General features: G+C 54.6%; 1 protein-coding gene across 2 annotated transcripts in view; it reads left to right on the top strand.

The window, feature by feature from the left end:
- The first annotated feature begins 1,837 nt into the window (after positions 1-1,837).
- FRMD5 (FERM domain containing 5) overlaps positions 1,838-18,477 on the top strand; it is a 77,941-nt gene continuing 61,301 nt past the window's right edge. For both annotated transcript variants that reach the window (XM_084531780.1, XM_084531779.1), the window contains exon 1: positions 1,838-2,086. In XM_084531780.1, the coding sequence (XP_084387906.1) occupies positions 1,985-2,086 (102 nt within the window). In that variant the 5' untranslated portion in view covers positions 1,838-1,984. The remainder of the gene's footprint in view (positions 2,087-18,477) is intronic.

The raw sequence follows: 18,477 nt of genomic DNA, 5'->3' as shown, positions 1-18,477 counted from the left end.
GAGGCCAAGCCGCTGGGTTCGCCTTGAGTTCTTCCAGCAGAATAAATTCCTCTCCACCATGCTGCCCACTGCTGCAGTACGACTGCCTGTAATGTCTCATTCCCACTCTGCCATTCACGTTAGTTGGACATTTGCAGTAATTGCATCTAGGATCCTAAGGTAACCCAGCCTGGTCCCCTTCGTGGTCCCTCTGAGAGCACACAGGGCTGTGTCCAGCCTGGTGGGCAGAGCTGGTGAGGTTGGATGGGCTGGGAGCAGCGAGGCTGGCCTGGAAAGGCTTCCCCTGCCACCTGAGTGGGGACAGCTCCCAGTCTGCATGGCCCCGGAGCGCAGGGTCCTGCCCTACATGCTGCAGCAGTGCTGGGTCAGTGGCACTGCTCCTGCGGGGAGGCCAGCAACGTGGCTTCGTGAGCCATCTCTCTGGCTGGGAAGGCAGAAGTGGAGCTACTGGAGGACAAGGCAGGACAGCTGCATGTTTGGAGCTTAAGGCTTGGGTGCATGAAGAAGGGCCAGGAGCTGCGCTGCAGCCTGCAAACACAGCTGGAGGGGAAGAAGCTCTGGGCACAGCTGAGCTGAGTCAGGGAGGTGCAGCTGGATGGGATCTGTGCTGCTGTGGGCTGAACCAGCAGCTTAGTGCAGCCCCGTGTCATGGCCTGTTTGAGGTGGGCATTTGTCAGCTCGTGCAGAGCCGGGTGGAGGTGGGAGCGCTGCTGAACCCTCTGCTGGGAGCCGTGCTCTGTGCAGGGGTGGCCGTGGTGCGAGAGTGATGCCCAGCCGGGGCCAGCGAGGGCCGGATGGGGGGAGATGCTGGGGGGCTCCAGCCCCACTCGCTGCCACCACGAATTTCACTTCTCCAGAGCAGCACCAGCTGCACCCGAGTGAGCGCTGATCACTTTTAGAGTCCATTTTGTCCAACAGCCACAGATACAAAAGTTTCCTTCCGGAGGGAATCAACACTGGGAGAACACCGTGCGCCCCGGGGACTGTCAGTCCGGTCTCTCTGCTAGGGGCGGCAGCTGCCCCCCCCCGTGCAATGCCCCCTCCTCGCCCAAACCGCCCCCCGGCAGCGGAGCAGTGCCCTGCAGGACCGTGCTCATTCACGCACCGACCCCAGGGCCGCTGCCTCCTCTCCCCACAGGACGGGGGGGCCGCCCCCCATTTACCTCCACCCCCCCCGACCGGCCCAGGGCGAGGTGCCCCGGACTGCGGGGAGCGGGACGGGGGCCGCTGTGCACAAGCGGCGGGGCCGGTGGGAGAGTGGGGGGCTTTTTTATTTTTTGGGGGGGGAGCGGGCGGTGAGCCGGGGCTGCCCACCCCCGCAGGGGACACGGCAGAGCCCCAACGCCCCGCCGGGCGCCCCGCCGCCCCCGCTACGGGGCCAGGCGCTGCCGTCGTCCCGGTGTCCCCGGGGCGTCCCCCCCCGCCCCGTGCCGCTGCGCCCCCGCGGAGCCCCCACCCGCGCGGGGCTGCCCGGGGGAGGCGGCGGATCCGCGCCGCCCCTGCCGCATTGGTTTGCGGCGGAGCCCGTCACAGCCGCGGCGCCGAGATTGGCCCCCGCAGCCGGCGCCCCCCCGGGCGGGCCTCCACCCCGCCCGCCGTGCGCCGAGCGCCGCGGCCCGGGCACGGGCACCGCGCTCCGCTCCGCACCGCCCCGCACCGCCCCGCACCGCTCCGCCCGCAGCGGAGGCAGGGCCGGCCGGGCCGGGCCGAGCCGAGCCGAACCGGGCGGGGGGACGCGCCCGCAGCACCGAGCAGCACCGCACAGCACCGAGCAGCTCCGAGCAGCACCGCACAGCACCGAGCAGCTCCGCACAGCACCGCACAGCACCGAGCAGCTCCGCACAGCACCGCACAGCACCGAGCAGCTCCGCACAGCACCGCACAGCACCGAGCAGCACCGAGCAGCTCCGCGCCGGCTGCGGGGATGTGAGCGGAGGCTCCGCCGGCAGCGCCGCCGCTCCGCGCCCGCTGCGCGCCCGGGAAGATGCTGAGCAGGTGGATGAGTGGCAGCAGCAGGAACCTGGACCGCGAGTACAACTGCACCGTGCGGCTGCTGGACGACAGCGAGTACACCTGCACCATCCAGGTCAGCGCGGCCGCCGGGCGGCGCGTCCCGGCCGGGCGCGGGGGCAGCGGGGGGCAGCGGGGCCGGGGCAGCCCCGAGCGCGGTGCCCCCGCCGCCGCCGCACGGAGCCGGCAGACAAAAGGCGCCCGGTCCTGCCCCGCCGCCGCGAACAAAGGCGGAGCGGCGGCGGCCCCGGAGCCGCGCGGATCCCCCCCAGCCTCTCCCCCCTTCCCCAGCTCCCGCGGCTCTCGGAGCGGCCGGAGCATCCCATCCCATCCCATCCCATCCCATCCCATCCCATCCCATCCCATCCCATCCCATCCCATCCCTTCCCCTCGGGGCAGGGGGAGCTGAGCCCGAGCCCCGCGGACCCGGGGCAGCCCCGCGCGGCCACTCGGGGGCCGGGGGAGCTTCGGGGGGGCTCGGCTGTGCCCCGCGGAGCGAGGCGCTGCTCGCCCCCCGCTGCCGGCGGCGTGTTGCGGGGAGCACTTGGCTACGAAGGGAAGCCCGGGGGCGGCTGCCATGCCGTGCCATGCCGAGCCGTACCATGCCGTGCCGTGCCTGCCCGCCCCGCCGTGCCCCGTTCCGCCTCCCGAGCGGAGCCCCGGGCCGGGCCGGGCTGCGGCAGGGGGCGGCCGGCTGCAGGGACCCGGCGCGGGGCGGGAGCGGCAGCCCCGGGTGCGGCGCCCTCGCTTTGCGCTTCTGCCGTTCGGGCAGGGGCGGCGAGGAGCCTGCCGGGGGCGGCTGGCACGGCGGAGCCCTGTGCGCCGGAGCGCTCGCGGCTGTTCCCTGCTGGCATCGGCTGGCTCCGCTCCAGTCCGTAGGCAATGGAAAATTCGGGGCAGAGTTTTTGAGTAAAGGTGACTCAAGGTGTAAATAGCGGCAACTCCCACCCGCCGGTTCGGGTCGTGGATCTCCCGAGTTCCCCGCTGTCCTGCAACTCCGAGGAGGAGGGAGCATCTCTTAGTTTGCGGGCAGAAGCGTGCTTGAAACGGCAAAGGATGGTGAGGGAGGAGTGCTGCAGGCTATGGGAGGCACGGTCGGGTTTGCTTTAATCGTCTAAAATGGGTAAATATGGTGTTTTGTGCAAAGAGCAGCCGAAGAACGCAGAAGCCACTCGTTCCTCACTCACCTCCCCCTCCTAGATTGTGAAGTGTGACCCCGTAAACAGCTGGGGTGGCAGCCGGCTTGTTTTGCACAAGCCAACTCGTTTGTCTCTCAAGAGGTTGGTTTTGATACAAATGAAATGGAAAAATGTAGTTTGGGAGAGAAAATGTAGGCAATGCAGTTTAGAAAAATCTGGATTTTCTGTCCTTAATTTCATTTAACAAAGTGTTTTTATTTTGCGTGCCTTTATTTATTTTATTAAGAGGAAATAGTACTTGGTCACGTATTTTGGTGGGTTATTTCATGTTTAGCATAGTAAATAGCGAGTCCTCGTATTTAGTATGGATGACCTAAGGTATACAGAATAAGCTGTGTTACCCTCACAATCAAGGTTACCATAGTTAAATATTTGTTTTCTATGGCTTTCATGCTGCCTTATAAGCAAAGTATTTATAGTCCATGCAAAATTAAAGCACACATAGTGGAATGTCTAATGTGAGAAAAACCATCAACGGAGAGGCAGGGAACAGTGAATGAGTTTTGAAGGTCATTCCCTCATGAGCGCAGATATTTCATGTCTTGCTGAGATCCGTAGTGTTTCCTCATCCAGGCTGTTTCTACGCCTGTTGTTTCTAATTTATACATTTCTATTTTTACTTAAACATGGAGAAATCGTCCAAAGCATAAGTCATTGTTTTTGACTGCAGTGCTGTTGATCACAGTGCACATCTGGGGAGGGAAGCTGCTCGGTGGAAGTTTGTGTCGTGCGTTTGTGCGGCTGTGCCCGTGTGTTTGTGTCGCTGGTGCCAGCAGCGCGAGGATGTGCGTGCGCGCTGTGCCCTCCGGAACCGCGGCCAGCCTGACGTGTTGTCTGGCTTCCACATCACTGTGAAAGAAAAAACACTCAGAGGCCGATCTGACTGTAAGAGGTCTTATTTATGTTTCAGATAATAGCGCTGGTTAAACCTGTCAACAGAATTAACCTCTGGTTGTGCTTGACAAAAGGCGTGTGAATAGGGTTTCTGTGCTGCTGGATCATAACTTTGAATATTCTCTTTCTAAATAAAGCTTTTTTTATTTGATTATCCAAAGTTTACTTTGGTAATATTCCCTTGTTAAACAAGCAGTTCATCATCTGAGCTTGGACGAGTCCTTCATCTCCTTTGTCCTAATTTTCACTCCCAAACACCCAACTGAGCAGGCGGGGGAGCCTCGAAAGCGCTTCCCACATCCGTCCTGCTTGGGGTCGGCTTGGCGGCTGTGCTGTTGGTACACGGCTGTCTGAGGCAGAGGGTGTTTGCAGTGGGTCTGGACCTCCATAAATATAATTATATACGTGCATTTTTTTCTGTATATTCTAGTAGTTTGCCCCTTTGGGGAGCAGGAGGATGTGGCCTGGGCTGTGCTGTTCCGCTCGTGGGACCTGGGGCTCCCAGCAGCTGTCTGAAAGAAGACGAAGACATTGTCCTGTCTGGACTCAGAGAATATTGTATTTTGGTAATATTACACGCCCCTGAGGTGCTTTAGAAGCAGTGGAGCTGATGATCTGCGACGTGGGGCTCGCCAGAGGTGGGAATGCCGCGGTGGCCATCAGTGCTGCCCCTCGGCCTGGAGCTGTTGCTGCTCACGGTGGGCTCCTGGGGTGTCCCCGCTCCCTGTCCTGGGGCTGGCGGAGGAGGGCAGCCCTTGCTGGTGGCTGTTGGCTCAGCACAGCAGCATGCTCTGGTCCAGCACGGGAGTTACCGTGCGCTCGCCCTGCTGCGTCCCACGGCTCCGGGCGCAAACAACGCACGGCTCGCCAGAGCGGGCTGACAACAATCGGAATAAAGCGTGCATTGAAGACAGCAAGAAATGCTCTTGTGCTGCAGCTTCTGTGTGACTGAGCTGCTTGTCTGAGGAAATGTTTTAAATTCTTCGCTGTGGTGTCAGTCGTGGCATAAAGGGCTTGAAGTAATTAACGATTTGCCATTGCTTGATGCATCAAGTATTTTCGTGAAAAGACCCTGGCATTTTGTTTCAAAACTCATTCGTACTATGAGAATGTGGGGAAGTGAGAAAATAGATAAAAAGTGAGGTTTCCTGGATTCAAAACACAACAACTTTCTTATGTAAGACTGGAAATAAATGAAAAAGAGCACTTGGTCATGTGCTTGGACAAAACCCATGTTTTCCATATGAAGCACAAAGTTCATTAGAAGACATGACAGGGTCGTTAATAACAGGCAGTCAACACGAGAGAAGCCTCAACTTTTTGCAGTGCTAGCTACTGTGAAGGTTATTTGTTCATTATCTTTTTATCTTCCCATAGTTTCCAATTGCCTTTGCTGGGAAATAGGTTAGCGGGGCACTGCGTGCGCAGCGGGACCTCTTGTCAGAAGCCCGAAGCAGGTGATGCGTTCAGTGTCTGAGGTTTCCTCCTGCTGCTGAGAGCTGTGGAAGCCACGAGGCTTCATGGTGAGATGCTTGTGTCAGCTCCTGGTGCCTTTCTTCTCGTGCATGGAGATATTTGCCCCTCTTCATCCCGAGGCCTGGCTGTGGTACCAGAGCTGGTGCTGCGCGTGGAGCCAGGGGAGGCAGTGGTGCTCCCTGAGCACTGCACGGTCTCAGGGCTGGGGAAAGGCCTCAGAGCACCACAAGGGCAGTGGTGATGGGCGAGGAGAAATCCTGGCCCACAAGAAATCTCTGGTGAAGTCTCCTGGGCCGCAGAGGATGCAGGATTGCACCCCTCCTAGCCCATGGGTGCCGGCGGGGGTGGCAGCCACAGCGCCAGGTTGCTTTTGCCAGTTTGCTGTTGACTCCATCAGAAGTCATGTTTTTATTTATAACGTTGGAAATGTTTTTGTGACAAACCTACCAATCTCGCTCAGATAAATCTCTGCAGAACGGCACGCTGTCTGCACAGCATCCTTCGTTCCCTGCTCAAACATTTAAATACATATGGCTCGTGGGCTCCGAAAAAAGGAGAGCCGCCTGAAATGCACAAGTTTGGAGGCAAAGTAACAGTCAAAACTGAGGGTTTCTTGGGTTTCATCTCCTTTTTCTTTTAAAATTCATTCCAATTTTAAATACAAAGGATACAAAAGGCAACTGATGAAAACATCCACTAAACGTCCGCTGGAAAACTAGTGACATATTTGCTCCCATTTTAATGGGAGGCAGAAACAGAAGTTGTTATGGAGACCTGTTGAAAATATTTCTAGTGCTGCTATTTCTTCACCAGCTGAAATGTCTGTTTTCTGTTAACTTTTCATACTTGTTCTACAACGTTACCTGCTGTGAAACTGCCAGCTACCCCCTTTGGAGGAGCCACTTTTCCAAAAAGAATTGCTTTGGTTATCACTTTTCCCATGTAAGATCCTGAAGACAAATATATCTATATGTACACACAAGGTGATACCACTGTAGAAAAATATGTACCTACAGCATCATGAAAGAAGAAATTTTCTGCTTCTGTCATGTAAAAATTAGGTAATACGCGGTAGGAGGCTGCTTTTGAGTTGTCTGGGGAATACTGAAAGTGCCTTGAACAGCCCACTTATTTTTAATTTTTGACTGACTCTTCAGGAGCTCAAAGCGATCGCGCGGACGGGGCTGACGTCTGTGGCTGTGCTCAGGCAGAGCTGCCTCCTCCCACGGAGACCCCCACGTGCCTCCATCGCCCTGTGCCGGACCAGGGGTATTGAGAGAAGAAGCTCTGAAACCATCGCTTTGTAGTTTTGAAACAGCAGAGGAAGCGTGGCACTGCTGTCACTGCCTACGAATGACAGCTCCTTACTGAGGAAGGCTGGGGAACGAGCGGGGATTTGCCACTTGAGAAGACGTGCCGTGTTTTCTTTGCTACCAATTCTGTCAAGAACGGACAATACCTTGTTAATGCAAAGGTCAAAAGTTGGTGCTGTTATAGAAATAACTGAACTGTGCTGTCATCAGCCATTTGGTCGTGGTCAAAAAAAAACCAACATGATTGTTGAGTTACAAAAAGCTTTGGAGTTGTTTCTGCAAATAAGAGGGTTTCAGGTCAAATTCTTTTCTTTGAAAATTTTCCAGAGCAAATTATCACAGCGGTATGAAAGCAATTTCATATTGATGATCTGGAGTTGCCTGCAAGGCTGCTGAATCCACAGCAAGTGTCTGCAGAGACTGAGGCTCTTGCATGGCAAACAAGGCAAGGGGACGTCATTCCTGGCTGGCAGCGTGTGTGTGTGCGTGGACCTGCGTTTGTCCTGCTGAGGCTGGGGGCTGGTGTGAAAGGAAGGGGCCAAACCCCCTCTTGTGGTGGGATTCCCTTTTATTGGTTTGGTTGTTTTTCTTCATAGTCTCTTAGGAAGGTCAGAACTCAGGAAAAGCACCCAAATTTGTTTTCACCTCAGACACCTCTTGAGGATTTCCCCCTTGTCCTCTCAGCGGTGTTACAGCTGATGTGGCTCTTTGTGACTTTTTTGTGACTACCAAAATCTGCATGGTGCCTTCATCGTCCCAGGAGACCTCTGCTTGTGTCTCTTCATGGCAGCAGAGCCCTGCCTATTGCCTGCACGAGCACAAAGGGGAAAGGCAAAAGCTGGCTTCATTCAGGACAGAAGGGAATTAGTACTTTGAATATTCACTGGAGCTTTCACCTCAGTATGGCAATGTCATAACCAGCCCTAGCTCTTGCACAAACCGCTCCCAGCTTGTGCAGTCTGGCTTTATTATATTCCTTATAGGAATGGATGAGCAGTTACAGAGCGAATTGCTGTTAGAAATGGGACTGAAGCAAAGGTTTCTTTGCTCAGAGCCCCAGGACAAAGCAGGACAGGTGAAAGAAGTAGGGTTTGTTTTAAATGAGAAAACTCCATACGTGTGAGTAAGGGCATCAAAATTAGGGTTATGTGGTCTGCTTTTGTGCAGAAACTTGGGGTTCTTCTTGGTGGGGGATGCAGGCCAGGTTTTCCTCTGGAAGTAACCTTCTGCCAGCCCGCTTTGGGGGAAACTCCACGACTGCAGGGGCAGCACGCTGGGGACGTTCCCAGAGGTGTGCCCAGGTGAGGAAGAGGAAGAGGAGCGCGAAGGCAGCGGCTGTGGTGCTGCAAGGTGGGGATGCACAAGCTCCTTGGCATCTTGCTGCACAGGTGGGGCAAGGAGCCTGGGCTCCACTATCCCCACCAAGCCACCTGGTGTGAAACGCTGCCACTTCTAGAAAACAGAAACGCTGCAGGTATGAGACAGCTTTATCTGCTTGTAAAAGCTTGTGCTTGTAACAACTAAAATTGAAGTGAAGTCTCACGAAACATTATCCGAGAGGTGGTTCTTTTCTCATCAGTCCTTGGCATGAGGTGGTGTCGTTCTGTGAAACCAGTGATGAGGAGCTGTGCCCAGACGGGCAGGCACGTGCCTATCTGAGTGCCTTAAATGAAAATGCGCTTTTAAGCTTCACAATCAAATCCTGTGTGTCTCCACCTGCTGCCATCACGAGCAGCCTCCTATTAAAACAGGTCTGACTCTTATTTTTTATTTTTTGGGATGTTGGCACAAGGAGTTCTCACAGTTGAAGGCAGATATTGAATATTTATTATGGTGCTTCCATTCCTGGACAAGAGCAAATGCCTTCTGCATTCGGCAGCAGCAGCGGCTGGGAAGCAGAACAAAGCGGTGCTGGTTTGTGGGTGCTCAGAGGTTGTCTGATCTTCCTGTCCTGTGGCCCTGAGGCACGGTTTTGCAATGATTAGATTTCCAGATCTCTGTTGGGTGAGATGCACCAGTCTGTGTTTTTTTCTCAGGCGACCTGTGGGATCTGGGGCCGGCTGGGCACTTTTCCTGCGCACGGTGCAGGGGTTTTCATGTTAGTTGTATAATTATGGGCAAGGCCAAACTGAGAATCTGCAAAAAATACCTGGCCTTTAGTGTCTGATTCTTCTCTGAAAAGGGAGAATGAAGTTCTGTGAACCACGCTTCAAGCTGGCAGTGGAGAATTGCTCTTTTTTCTAAGCAGAGATAGGATTTTTGTAACTGCCAGTGGAATGAACTCGTGTAGTCCTGGGAACAGCGAGGCTCTTTGTTCCTCCCACATCATCGTTTTTAAAGACGCAGACCATGCTTTGCCCTTAATTACACTTTGGCAATTACAGTCTGTGTAAATTACCTTCACTGGTATCCATTGCCTTCATTTGCAGAAGTGACTCGGCAGCTGACATTTCGTGAGGAATGTGGTTCATTCTCCATGCACACACAATGCGAGATGCCATTGTGCTTCCTTGTGCTTGTTATCCATAGAGAGGCAGCCGGGATAAAATTCAGTAAAATCCTATTTTACTCAATGAAGTCAGCAGCTGTCCCTCCAGGTACGCATCAGGAGTTGTGCTATTGAGCAAGATGGGACCATTTTTATATAATCAGGCTTTAGAGGCAGAGTCGTATTTTAAGCCACAGGACCTTTTGCTGCCCCAAGGACCAACTTTTTGCATCCTCCAGTGGCTGCCCCAAAACAGAGGGCTCTGCTCTACTGAGCCGCTCGCTCCCTTTGGTCCTGGCCAGGAGAGTGGCAATAACATTGGCGGAGATGGAAACTGCTCTTCTGTGGGCAAGGGAGCAGAGCAAGGAGTCCGTCCATGTGCTGTGGGATGAGCGTTAGGCGGTGGGAGCGCGGTGTTTCTGTGTGCCACTTTGGGTGGACGGTGTGTGTTGGAGCCTGACCCGGGCAGGAGGAGGAGAAGGAGCAGAAAATGCTCTCCAAAGACATGAGAGCCCCCCAGGGCCCTGCCAGAAGGGTGAGTGAGCTAAGTCTGCCTTGTAAACAAGGGGGAGGACAGGCCTCTGTAATTTTAACATATTTTCTTTAAATATGGGCACCGTGGCAGCGTGGGGGCTCTTTTCTACTTTGCATCACCTCCCTGCATGCCCGGCTGGGTCGTGCTCTCACTGGGACCATTTTTCTTCCCTGAGAGAGCCAGGTTCCTGCATCGACTGAGCATCTCATTGGAAATTCAAGGTGGGCACGTATTGTAATCTCTCATATATGGCAGAAAAGAATTCCATCACCAGGCCCCTGAGAGCAGGGAGGAACCTTAGGATGCCTTGGGGTGCTGAGGGAAGGAGCACGCTAACGTGGCTGGTGCTCACCAGGTGCCTGTGCCTCACTAGACACACGAGGCACTTTTATAAATGATAATTAACAAAAGCTTTGTTTTTTTGAGTCCAGAGAGAGCTCAGCTACTTAATATTGGATGTCAAAATTTGATCAATGCTGCAGCTGGAAATAGAAAATTTTGGCTGCATAATGTCTGTTACCAAAGACTTTAATTATAGTGGCATATCTGTCATATTGATGAGGGCTTTCTATTTTTCAGAGGGTTTATAACGGGGCTGTTTCAAATCAGATTGGCTTTTAGCTTGGCACATAAGATGTGGTCCCAAAGGAAATATCCATCTAGCGGCCTATATGAAATTTTTCTTTAATAAAAAATTACGGAAATTGATTAAGCTATTCTGGAGCTAGAGAGAGACTTTAGGAGTATATGGATTGGGTAGTTCATAGGTGTACTAACTATGCGTTATCTATCTACTTAACTCATAGAATGGACAGTGTATTGGGACTGAAAAAAAAAGCCAGAATCCAATATAGTTGTGTTTGAAAAATAGATAATAAACATGCTGAGCAGGTACTTCTCATGAATCGATTTAATTCTCATTAACATTGCACTATATAGCATGCTGACTAATATTTCTGGCTTGCAAACAACAATGGATTTCCAAAGGAAACAAGAACAGGATGTCTCTGGGACCTGAAATTCGGGAGGTCCTGGGGCTGCTGGAATGGAGCAGAGAAGCTGCGATGGCAGCAGAAGGCGCAGCGAGGGCTGGGGCTGGAGCAGGCAGGGCAGAGGCAGGGCAGTGCCCGTGCTGTGCTGCCCTCCCCAGCCCATCCACCTCCCTCTGTATCAGGACAGCTCTGAAAATCCACGTGCCCCAAGCCCCGGAGCCATCTGGCATGGCTGTTCCAAGCGAGCCCTGTTGTGGGCTCAGCTCCTGCCATTTGCAGTGGTGCCCTGAAGCTTCCCCAGAAAGTAACTCCAGAACCGATTTCCTGCCTAAATCATCACATTCCTGGGCTGTTCCTCAACATTTAGGTTCTTCTCCCGACCCGGAATGGATTTTCCCATTGGTCTGTTGCAGGTCCCTGTTAGTACCGTCCTTTCCTTTGTCCAGCTGCGTTATCATTTGCATGTTTACAGTTTTTTGCCGTTCTTATTTGTGGGTTGGTACCAAACCCCGAGACCTACAAGGGAGAGATTCCCCAGCCTGTCACCAGACCTCAGAAGCAGCTCCCTGAGCCCACTGCTGGGGCTTTCACTGGTTGTGACTCCTCCTTGCAGATGACGGATTTCTTCATCTGGGGCTTAAGAATGAAACAGAGGGTCCTTGGGGCAGCTGCCACTTTGAGAGGATTAGCAGTGACTGACAGCCTTCCTTCTGGATTTCCTTGCTTCCCGAGGCTTAAGTTGGAGCTTTCGTGTCGCCTGAGCAGCGCTTTGATTTTATTTGGATGCTGTGTCCCCCAGCATAGCATCTGGTTTTGTTACAGACATAAATAAGGTGCTAATACAATATTAATCCCAGTGTAGTGCGCCTTAAATAATGCTGACAGTGATCTCTCTGTGCTCTCATGGGATGCCTTCCACCATCTCCACTGACCACTTGGGCACGTCCCATGGAATTAAAAATGCAACCGGCAGGGTCTGGAGCACAGAAGGGAGCTTGGAGGCTTTCCTTAGGAAACCCTAGTGCCAGCGAGCGGAGAGCGTTCCTACTGCTATAGGGCTTTTTAATTAACATGTGGCATTCTGTTATGAGGATGTCAGTGAGCTTAATGCCTGACCCATTTTAAGCTGATTTGGCTTTAAATTTTTCTTGGGGACCCGGCGCTGCCTGGTGCAGTGCTTGGGCCTCTGTGCTGCCCATGCCGGGGTGGTGGGCAGCGGGGACGGTTTGGTGCACGAGGCCTGTGCTGCTTTTGCAGGGCAGAGGGGCAGGGGAAGGGGCTCGTTGCGTGTCCCAGTACAGGATGTGTCCTGACCATTTGTCACACCGGGTGAGGGGGTTGCACCTCTGGCTCCCCAGCGAGGTCCCAGGGGGCAGCAGCCCAGTGCTGGTAACCCGGGGAGGTGCCACCACCAGAAACACGTTCTGTGCCTGCAGGCTGAGTGTGATGCTTCTGAGAACAAAATGACCCCTTATGGGGCTGAACTGCAGCCAGAAGTGCAAAACCCTGCTGGGCTGAGTGGGTGCCCCACGTGGGACGGCTGCAGAGGGGGCAGCGGCGTTGCAGCCCCATTGGCATCGGTGACAGCGTGGGGACAGCTGAGGCCTGGGGCAGGGTTTGCCCCCGGGGGCCTCGCTGCAGGAGCGCTCATGGCAGCAATACCACAACTGCATCACGTTACCGCATCGCTGGGCAAAGAGGGAGCAGGCGAGGGCTCTGCCACAGGAGTGCATTAGTAACTGATAGCCTAAGCAATTAAACCTTGCATGCTCAAGACAGAATTCCCAAATCCCTCTGGCTCTGCACTCGCCCCCCAGCAGCGAGCAGGCAGAGATGTGTTCTCGGAGCCTAACGCGTGTGCTGCGAGCTCTCAGCGAGCCCTTGCAGCCAGAGCAGCGGTGCTGGGGCTGGAGGAGCCCGGCTGGGGAGGCTCTGGCTGTGGGGTGGCAGCTGAAGGAGGAGCGAGAAGGTGGCCCTGGTCTTCTGCAGCCCTCTGGTGACCCCTGTGAGGGTGTCACCGGTGGGTTAGGTGGCTCCTGGGGACCCAGGCAGGGTCCTTCCCTCCGTGGCTTCTGTCTGTTACAGCTCATTGAGCTCTCCTTGACTTAAACTTGGGTTCCCCAGGGTGGCTGTGAGTGTTGTACCCCACGTCCAGAAATTGTGCTGCTCCTCCCAGCACTCAGGTGCCCTGACCCCGAGCTTCCCCAAGTGCCATGGTGCTGGCGTTCCCTCGCTGAGCCACCGCCAGTGCTGGGTGTCAGCTGAAATCACAGGCTCGTCTATTAAACAGTCCTGTCAACACGCGATTTCCCTTCCCTCTTTGTTGTGTGCCTGTTCTTCCCATGCCTGGAGCAGCGCATCCTGAGGCACGGCCTCGGGCTGGGTGGCAGAGGTGCCTGCTGAGCATTGAGAGCAGCCGGGGAGCGGAGCCTGCTGCTGCCCCGCGCTCCGTGCCGTTTCCACAAGAAGGGGAAAAAACAAAAAGCAGCCCTCGGTGGCTTCTGCGTTGGCTGCTGCATGGGACTGGGGAGACAGTAAATCAGCCTGAAGGCTGTGACTGCGCGCTGACCCCGCAGACACTGCCCGATTGTTGGCTTGGTTTTGTTCCACGGGTTTCTAAGGAGAGGGAGAAAAGTCAGCGGCGCGGTGCTGCTGGGGGCCGGGGGCTGCCATGGGAACAGGGCAAGGCGGGCAGTGGGGCACAGACACAGCCTGGGAGATGCCCTCGGCCCTGCTGCTGGTGGGGACATGGTGCCCACGGCCCCCCATGGATGTTATCTTGTCTCTCCTCTTTGACCCTTATTTATTTCCTCTGTACCACCTGCGATTGCATCCATATGGGACACGGAGGTGCTGAGCCACAGAATGAGTGCAGGATTGTCCCCGTTTGCAGGGAATTTTGCAGGGGCCGGTCAGGAGCTGTGATCCTGCCGCTGCTGGTGATGGTGCTGACAGGGGGAGCGAAGCACGATGATTTCACAAACACTTGCATGAATCTTCTTGAAAGGGTTGCTTGGGTTTAAAGCACCATTTAGGCAAGTGAGTTGCACTGAAATAGCGTTTCTTTAATTAATGCCGTCAGATTAACCGGTATGGCAGATAAACCTCTACTTAAATTAGCCGTTACTTCAAACTTTATTGTCCTGGCATAGTTAGGTTTCTAAAACACTTCCAGCAGCACAGCAGCAGCAATTCTGCTCCGACAGTGAGCGCGGGGAAAGGCGGCAGTGCCTGCACCGGGTGCTGTGCCCCTGGGCAGAGCCTGGCAGGGAGGGGAGCGGAACCCCCGGGTGGCAGGGCAGGGGATTTATTGACAAAAAAGTCAATAAATCAGCTCCTTCACACTTTTGGAGGAACTACACACGCGGTCAGTGTGGTAACTGCCGTGGTGCTGAGCACACCCCATCACGGTGCCTGCTTTGCACTGTGGGCTGGCGGTGGGGACAGAGGCGTGCGGCAGGAGGACACCGAGTGCTGCTGGGCACTGCAGCCTGTGGTTTTCCATTAGGTCCCGTGGATCCTGTGCTGAATTGTGTCTACCTGCCAGTTACCGTTGGACATTGCTCTGAACTTTTTTCACGCCTGCCTTGCCGACATGGTCTCCTGCTCCACGCTGCCTGGTGGGCTTCTGGAGCGACTGCACGCAGCTGCCGGGGGTGCTTCCTCCTCCTCTTTGTGCTTGTGTAACAGTACCCACACGTAGACATTTATTGTGCTACAATACAAAATGAGTATCTGAAGGATTCTATTGAATCATTTGAATTATACAGAGAAAGGGAAGTTCGTGATTGCAGCCGTGTATCTGGGGGCTGAATAGGACCAGAGGTGTTTGTGATGTCCCCTTTCTGCAGTGCTGTGCCTTGCCGAGCACCTCGCTGCTGGCTCCCTGTGTTCCCGAGCAGGTATCTCGCTGCCAGCTAGAGCAAGGTTACTCCTAGCCTGGAGGCAGGCACGGAGAGGCTTTTTTCTGGGTATGTAGATACAGCAAAGTTGCCATATGTTGTGGGGAGGCAGTTGCGCATGCATTATATAAGTCCTGGTGATTTAAAAGGCTGCCTCATTTCTGTTCACGGTTTTCCAAATGTTGGCTGGTGGCGTTCTCGGTGTAGTTGGCTGCTTTACATACCTGTGGCTACAATCTTTATATTTTTGGCATATGATGATGATTGTAAAGGATCTGCTTCTCTTGCCAGTCTCTCACACGCTCAACACACACACACAGAGCTCGGCAGGCTGGGCTAGGATGTGGCATAGGCTGCTTTGGCAAAACCCGGGGTCCCTCTGATCATAAAAGCTGCAGGGCAGGGTGGGTGGAGGTCTGCTCCTCCGCCTGGGACACACAGAGCCAAAGCCCCGTGCTTGCTGTAGGGCAGGATTTGTGCATCCTGCACTTGCTGGATGCTCGAGCGTGCCGGATCCAGAGGGATGGATTTCTCCTTGGCCCTGGCCAGAGCTGACCCAAAGTGCTCTCAGTGACGGTAACAGCTTGTCTGCAAATAATGGGATTATTTAAGATCTGTGACAGCTTCCTGGGCAAACTTGTGCTGGTGCATCATGTACTGTGTGCGTGGAGTGCTGGCGTGTTGATACTGCTGCGAGCTGTGCGCTTTCCTTTCCCGATGTTTTCTCCCTGGCTGGGCAGAGGAAACACGGTGCCATTTTGCTGTTGTAGTCTTCCAAGTGAGCAAGCTGGCATGAATTAAAACACTTGATACAGAGCGAGCGTGAAGAGGATGAGTGCTTACGGCGTGCTGTCTTTTAGGTGTGTTTGGGAAAATAAAATCGTCTGATAAACTACAGGAGCCAAAAGAGGCTGTTTTGAAGGGACTTGGTTCTTCTGTGAGTGCTACAATTATTCTGGCATTCATTCAGAGCGTCAGTTAGGCACAGTGATTGCACCGAGGTGGAAATATGGCACTTTTGCCTGGACTGCAGAGGGAAGGGCTGTGAGGGCCAGTGGAGTTTGGTACAGGTTAGCAACAGAGTCACTCCAGCCCTTAAAATATTTATGGTGTTGTGATCCATACATGTTCCAAACATAATGGGCAGCGTCCTGCTCTGCGTTTGTTGTTGCTCGTGGAAAGGCTCCAGAGAGCATCACTGCATGGATGGCAGGAGGTGGCTTCAGGCAGCCATGCGCTGTGTGTGTCTGCAGAGGGGTGTAGGAAGGATTCAGACAGCTCCTGGGGGGCTCTCAGCAGCACGAGGAGGGGTTTTGCAGCACCCCAGCATCTCCTGGCCACGCACGGGGCTCTGCACGGACCCACGCAGGGGGCAGGGTTGGTCCCACAGGACAGGTGACACTGGGGGCTGGGACAGCACACGGGGCACACGTGGCTCCACGCCAGCCTGGAAGGGGGCCGTGACACCCGGACACCCCAGGACCATGATCTGCCCCGGGGACCAAAATCTGCCTCTGCCCCTGCATGAGGTCTGCTGGTGGTGCCCCGCCTGTGGAAGGGCCAGGAGCTTGCTTGCCAGCCAAACAGCAGCCAGCTTCAATAAGCCGGTTGCCTCGTTGCTGGAGGGATAATTCTTGTCAATCTGCCACTTTTTACTCTGACGTGCTAAAAATAGTGCATTATTTCCAGGCAGTAATTGCACATCCTGTAGTCATAATGAGCTCTTAAGGTAATTACCTTTTGGTGAGAAAGAGCTGAAGATAGGGTGTGTTTGGCTGGAGAAGAGAGGGTTTTCAAGAAGCCCATCCAGTCCTGTGCTTGCGATAGGGGCAGGCACCCCGTGGCAGGGATGGGACATGTGCTGGCAGGGCAGTAGTGGCACACACAGCACGAGGGCCCTTCCCAGTGCCCCCCCGGTGCTGGGAGGCGATGGCCCCATTGCCCATCTCCACAGCGGTCACTACTTCTAAGGGAGATCCTGGAATACGTGGTGCCGAGGTGGCTGTGTGTGGGGATGAATGAAAGGCAAACATCATTGGGAACGAGGTGCGCTGCCGAGGTGATGGGAATCTGCTGTCTGCATGGGCACCTGCAGCTTCCCGTCTGCAAAAGACAGCCCGATGTGTTTGACACCTTCCAGCTGGTGTTTGGAGGTGCTTTCCCAAAGTTCAGGGTTATTTTAATGGGATTTATGATGCAAATTAAAAAGGAGGACGTGCCATGCACTCTACCAGTCTTTTCCCTACAAGAGATGACCCTAAAAGCCACCACTTCGTGCACCCTGCAGGCCCCCTCCTGCCCCCAGGCAGCTCTCGGTGCCTCATCCCGCAGCCCCACACGGAGGGGACCCGATGCTGCCTCCTCGCCTCCGCCCAGCAGGTCGCTATCGCTGGGTCAATACTCATCTCTTGTAGCACTGTTTTGCCTCCCAGCTTTATAAATCAATTTACCGTGTTGTAGAGTATCTCGTCCTTGCACGGAATAGGTAAATTACATCTACCGCTGTTACATCTTTGTAACTAATTTGATAGCATATTAAGAATGTAAACCACTTAGAATGCTTTTGTCTGAATCAATTTTCCTTCTGTAAGTCAGAGGTGCCGATCTCACAATGCAATGCCTTTTCCAATCCCGTGTAATCCTGTGGCTTTTCTTTATCTCAGCCTCCAACGTATTTCCACAATTACAGCCAGATTTATATATCTGCAGTTCCTCTCAGGCACCGTGATGCTGGCCCATAACCTCCCCAGCCGCCAGGTTCCTGCAGCCACCCCGGGCGCCGGAGTCGTTGCTACAAGGGGAAAAGCTTGTAATGCCGTAACTCATGCTTTATGGGGACAGCATTTCCTCATCATTCTGCTTTCTCCAAACGTGGCTATAGCCTGTAAAGTGCTTATATAAAGCCGCCCCTCTCCCTGCTGCCGTTAGCAAGTTCAGTGGCTGCAGGTTGGAGCTCTCCATCAGACACCAGGGTCTGGCAGGGGGGCTTTGGACAGGAGCTGCCTCCGCGCAGCACTGCGTGCGCTCGTGCATCTGCCCTGGGCTGCTGTGAGCAGCGTGATCTTTGAAGTCCTGGACTGTCAGCATTGCACATTATTTTGCAGAACCTTCTTTAAAAAACGATAAAAAAAAAAAAAAAATTAGAAATTGGGGCTTCACAGCCCCGTCGTGGCATTGTTCTTCAGGACGAAGCTGTCAGAGGAAATCGCACGGCTCTGGTTGACGTGCCGGCTCTGGCTGCAGCGCTCTGAGGACAAAAGCCTGCTGCTTATGTAATCCCCGCAGAGGGGCAGAGCATCCGCACCCTCGTCCCCGGCCTCCGAAGGAGCCCTGGCCGCAGCCGGCAGAGTGACGGGCGGCGTGAGGCAGGCTGACAGCCGGAGCTGAGGCGCACAAAAGCGGTGACGCACCGCGCCTAACGAGCTCCTCCTGGCAGGGCGCCGGGAAGGCTGGATGTGTTTGCCCAACTTTATCTGCTGATGCCAACAGCCCCCCCCCCTCTGCCTGCCGTGTCAGCGTGTCCCCGTGCCCCACGGGCTGGTGGGGACGGGACGGGGCCTGGAGCCGAGGCAGCAACCAGAGGCGGGTGGACAGGGTGATGATCCGAGCCCATGGTGGCCCTGTGGGGGGATGTGATATAAAGATTGTGGCACCGTGGGGAGGGGATG

The sequence above is a fragment of the Aythya ferina genome (assembly GCF_964211825.1).
Source record: "Aythya ferina genome assembly, chromosome: 11".
In the NCBI taxonomy this organism is placed as follows: Eukaryota; Metazoa; Chordata; class Aves; order Anseriformes; family Anatidae; genus Aythya; species Aythya ferina.
This window is presented reverse-complemented; position numbering and strand designations above follow the sequence as displayed.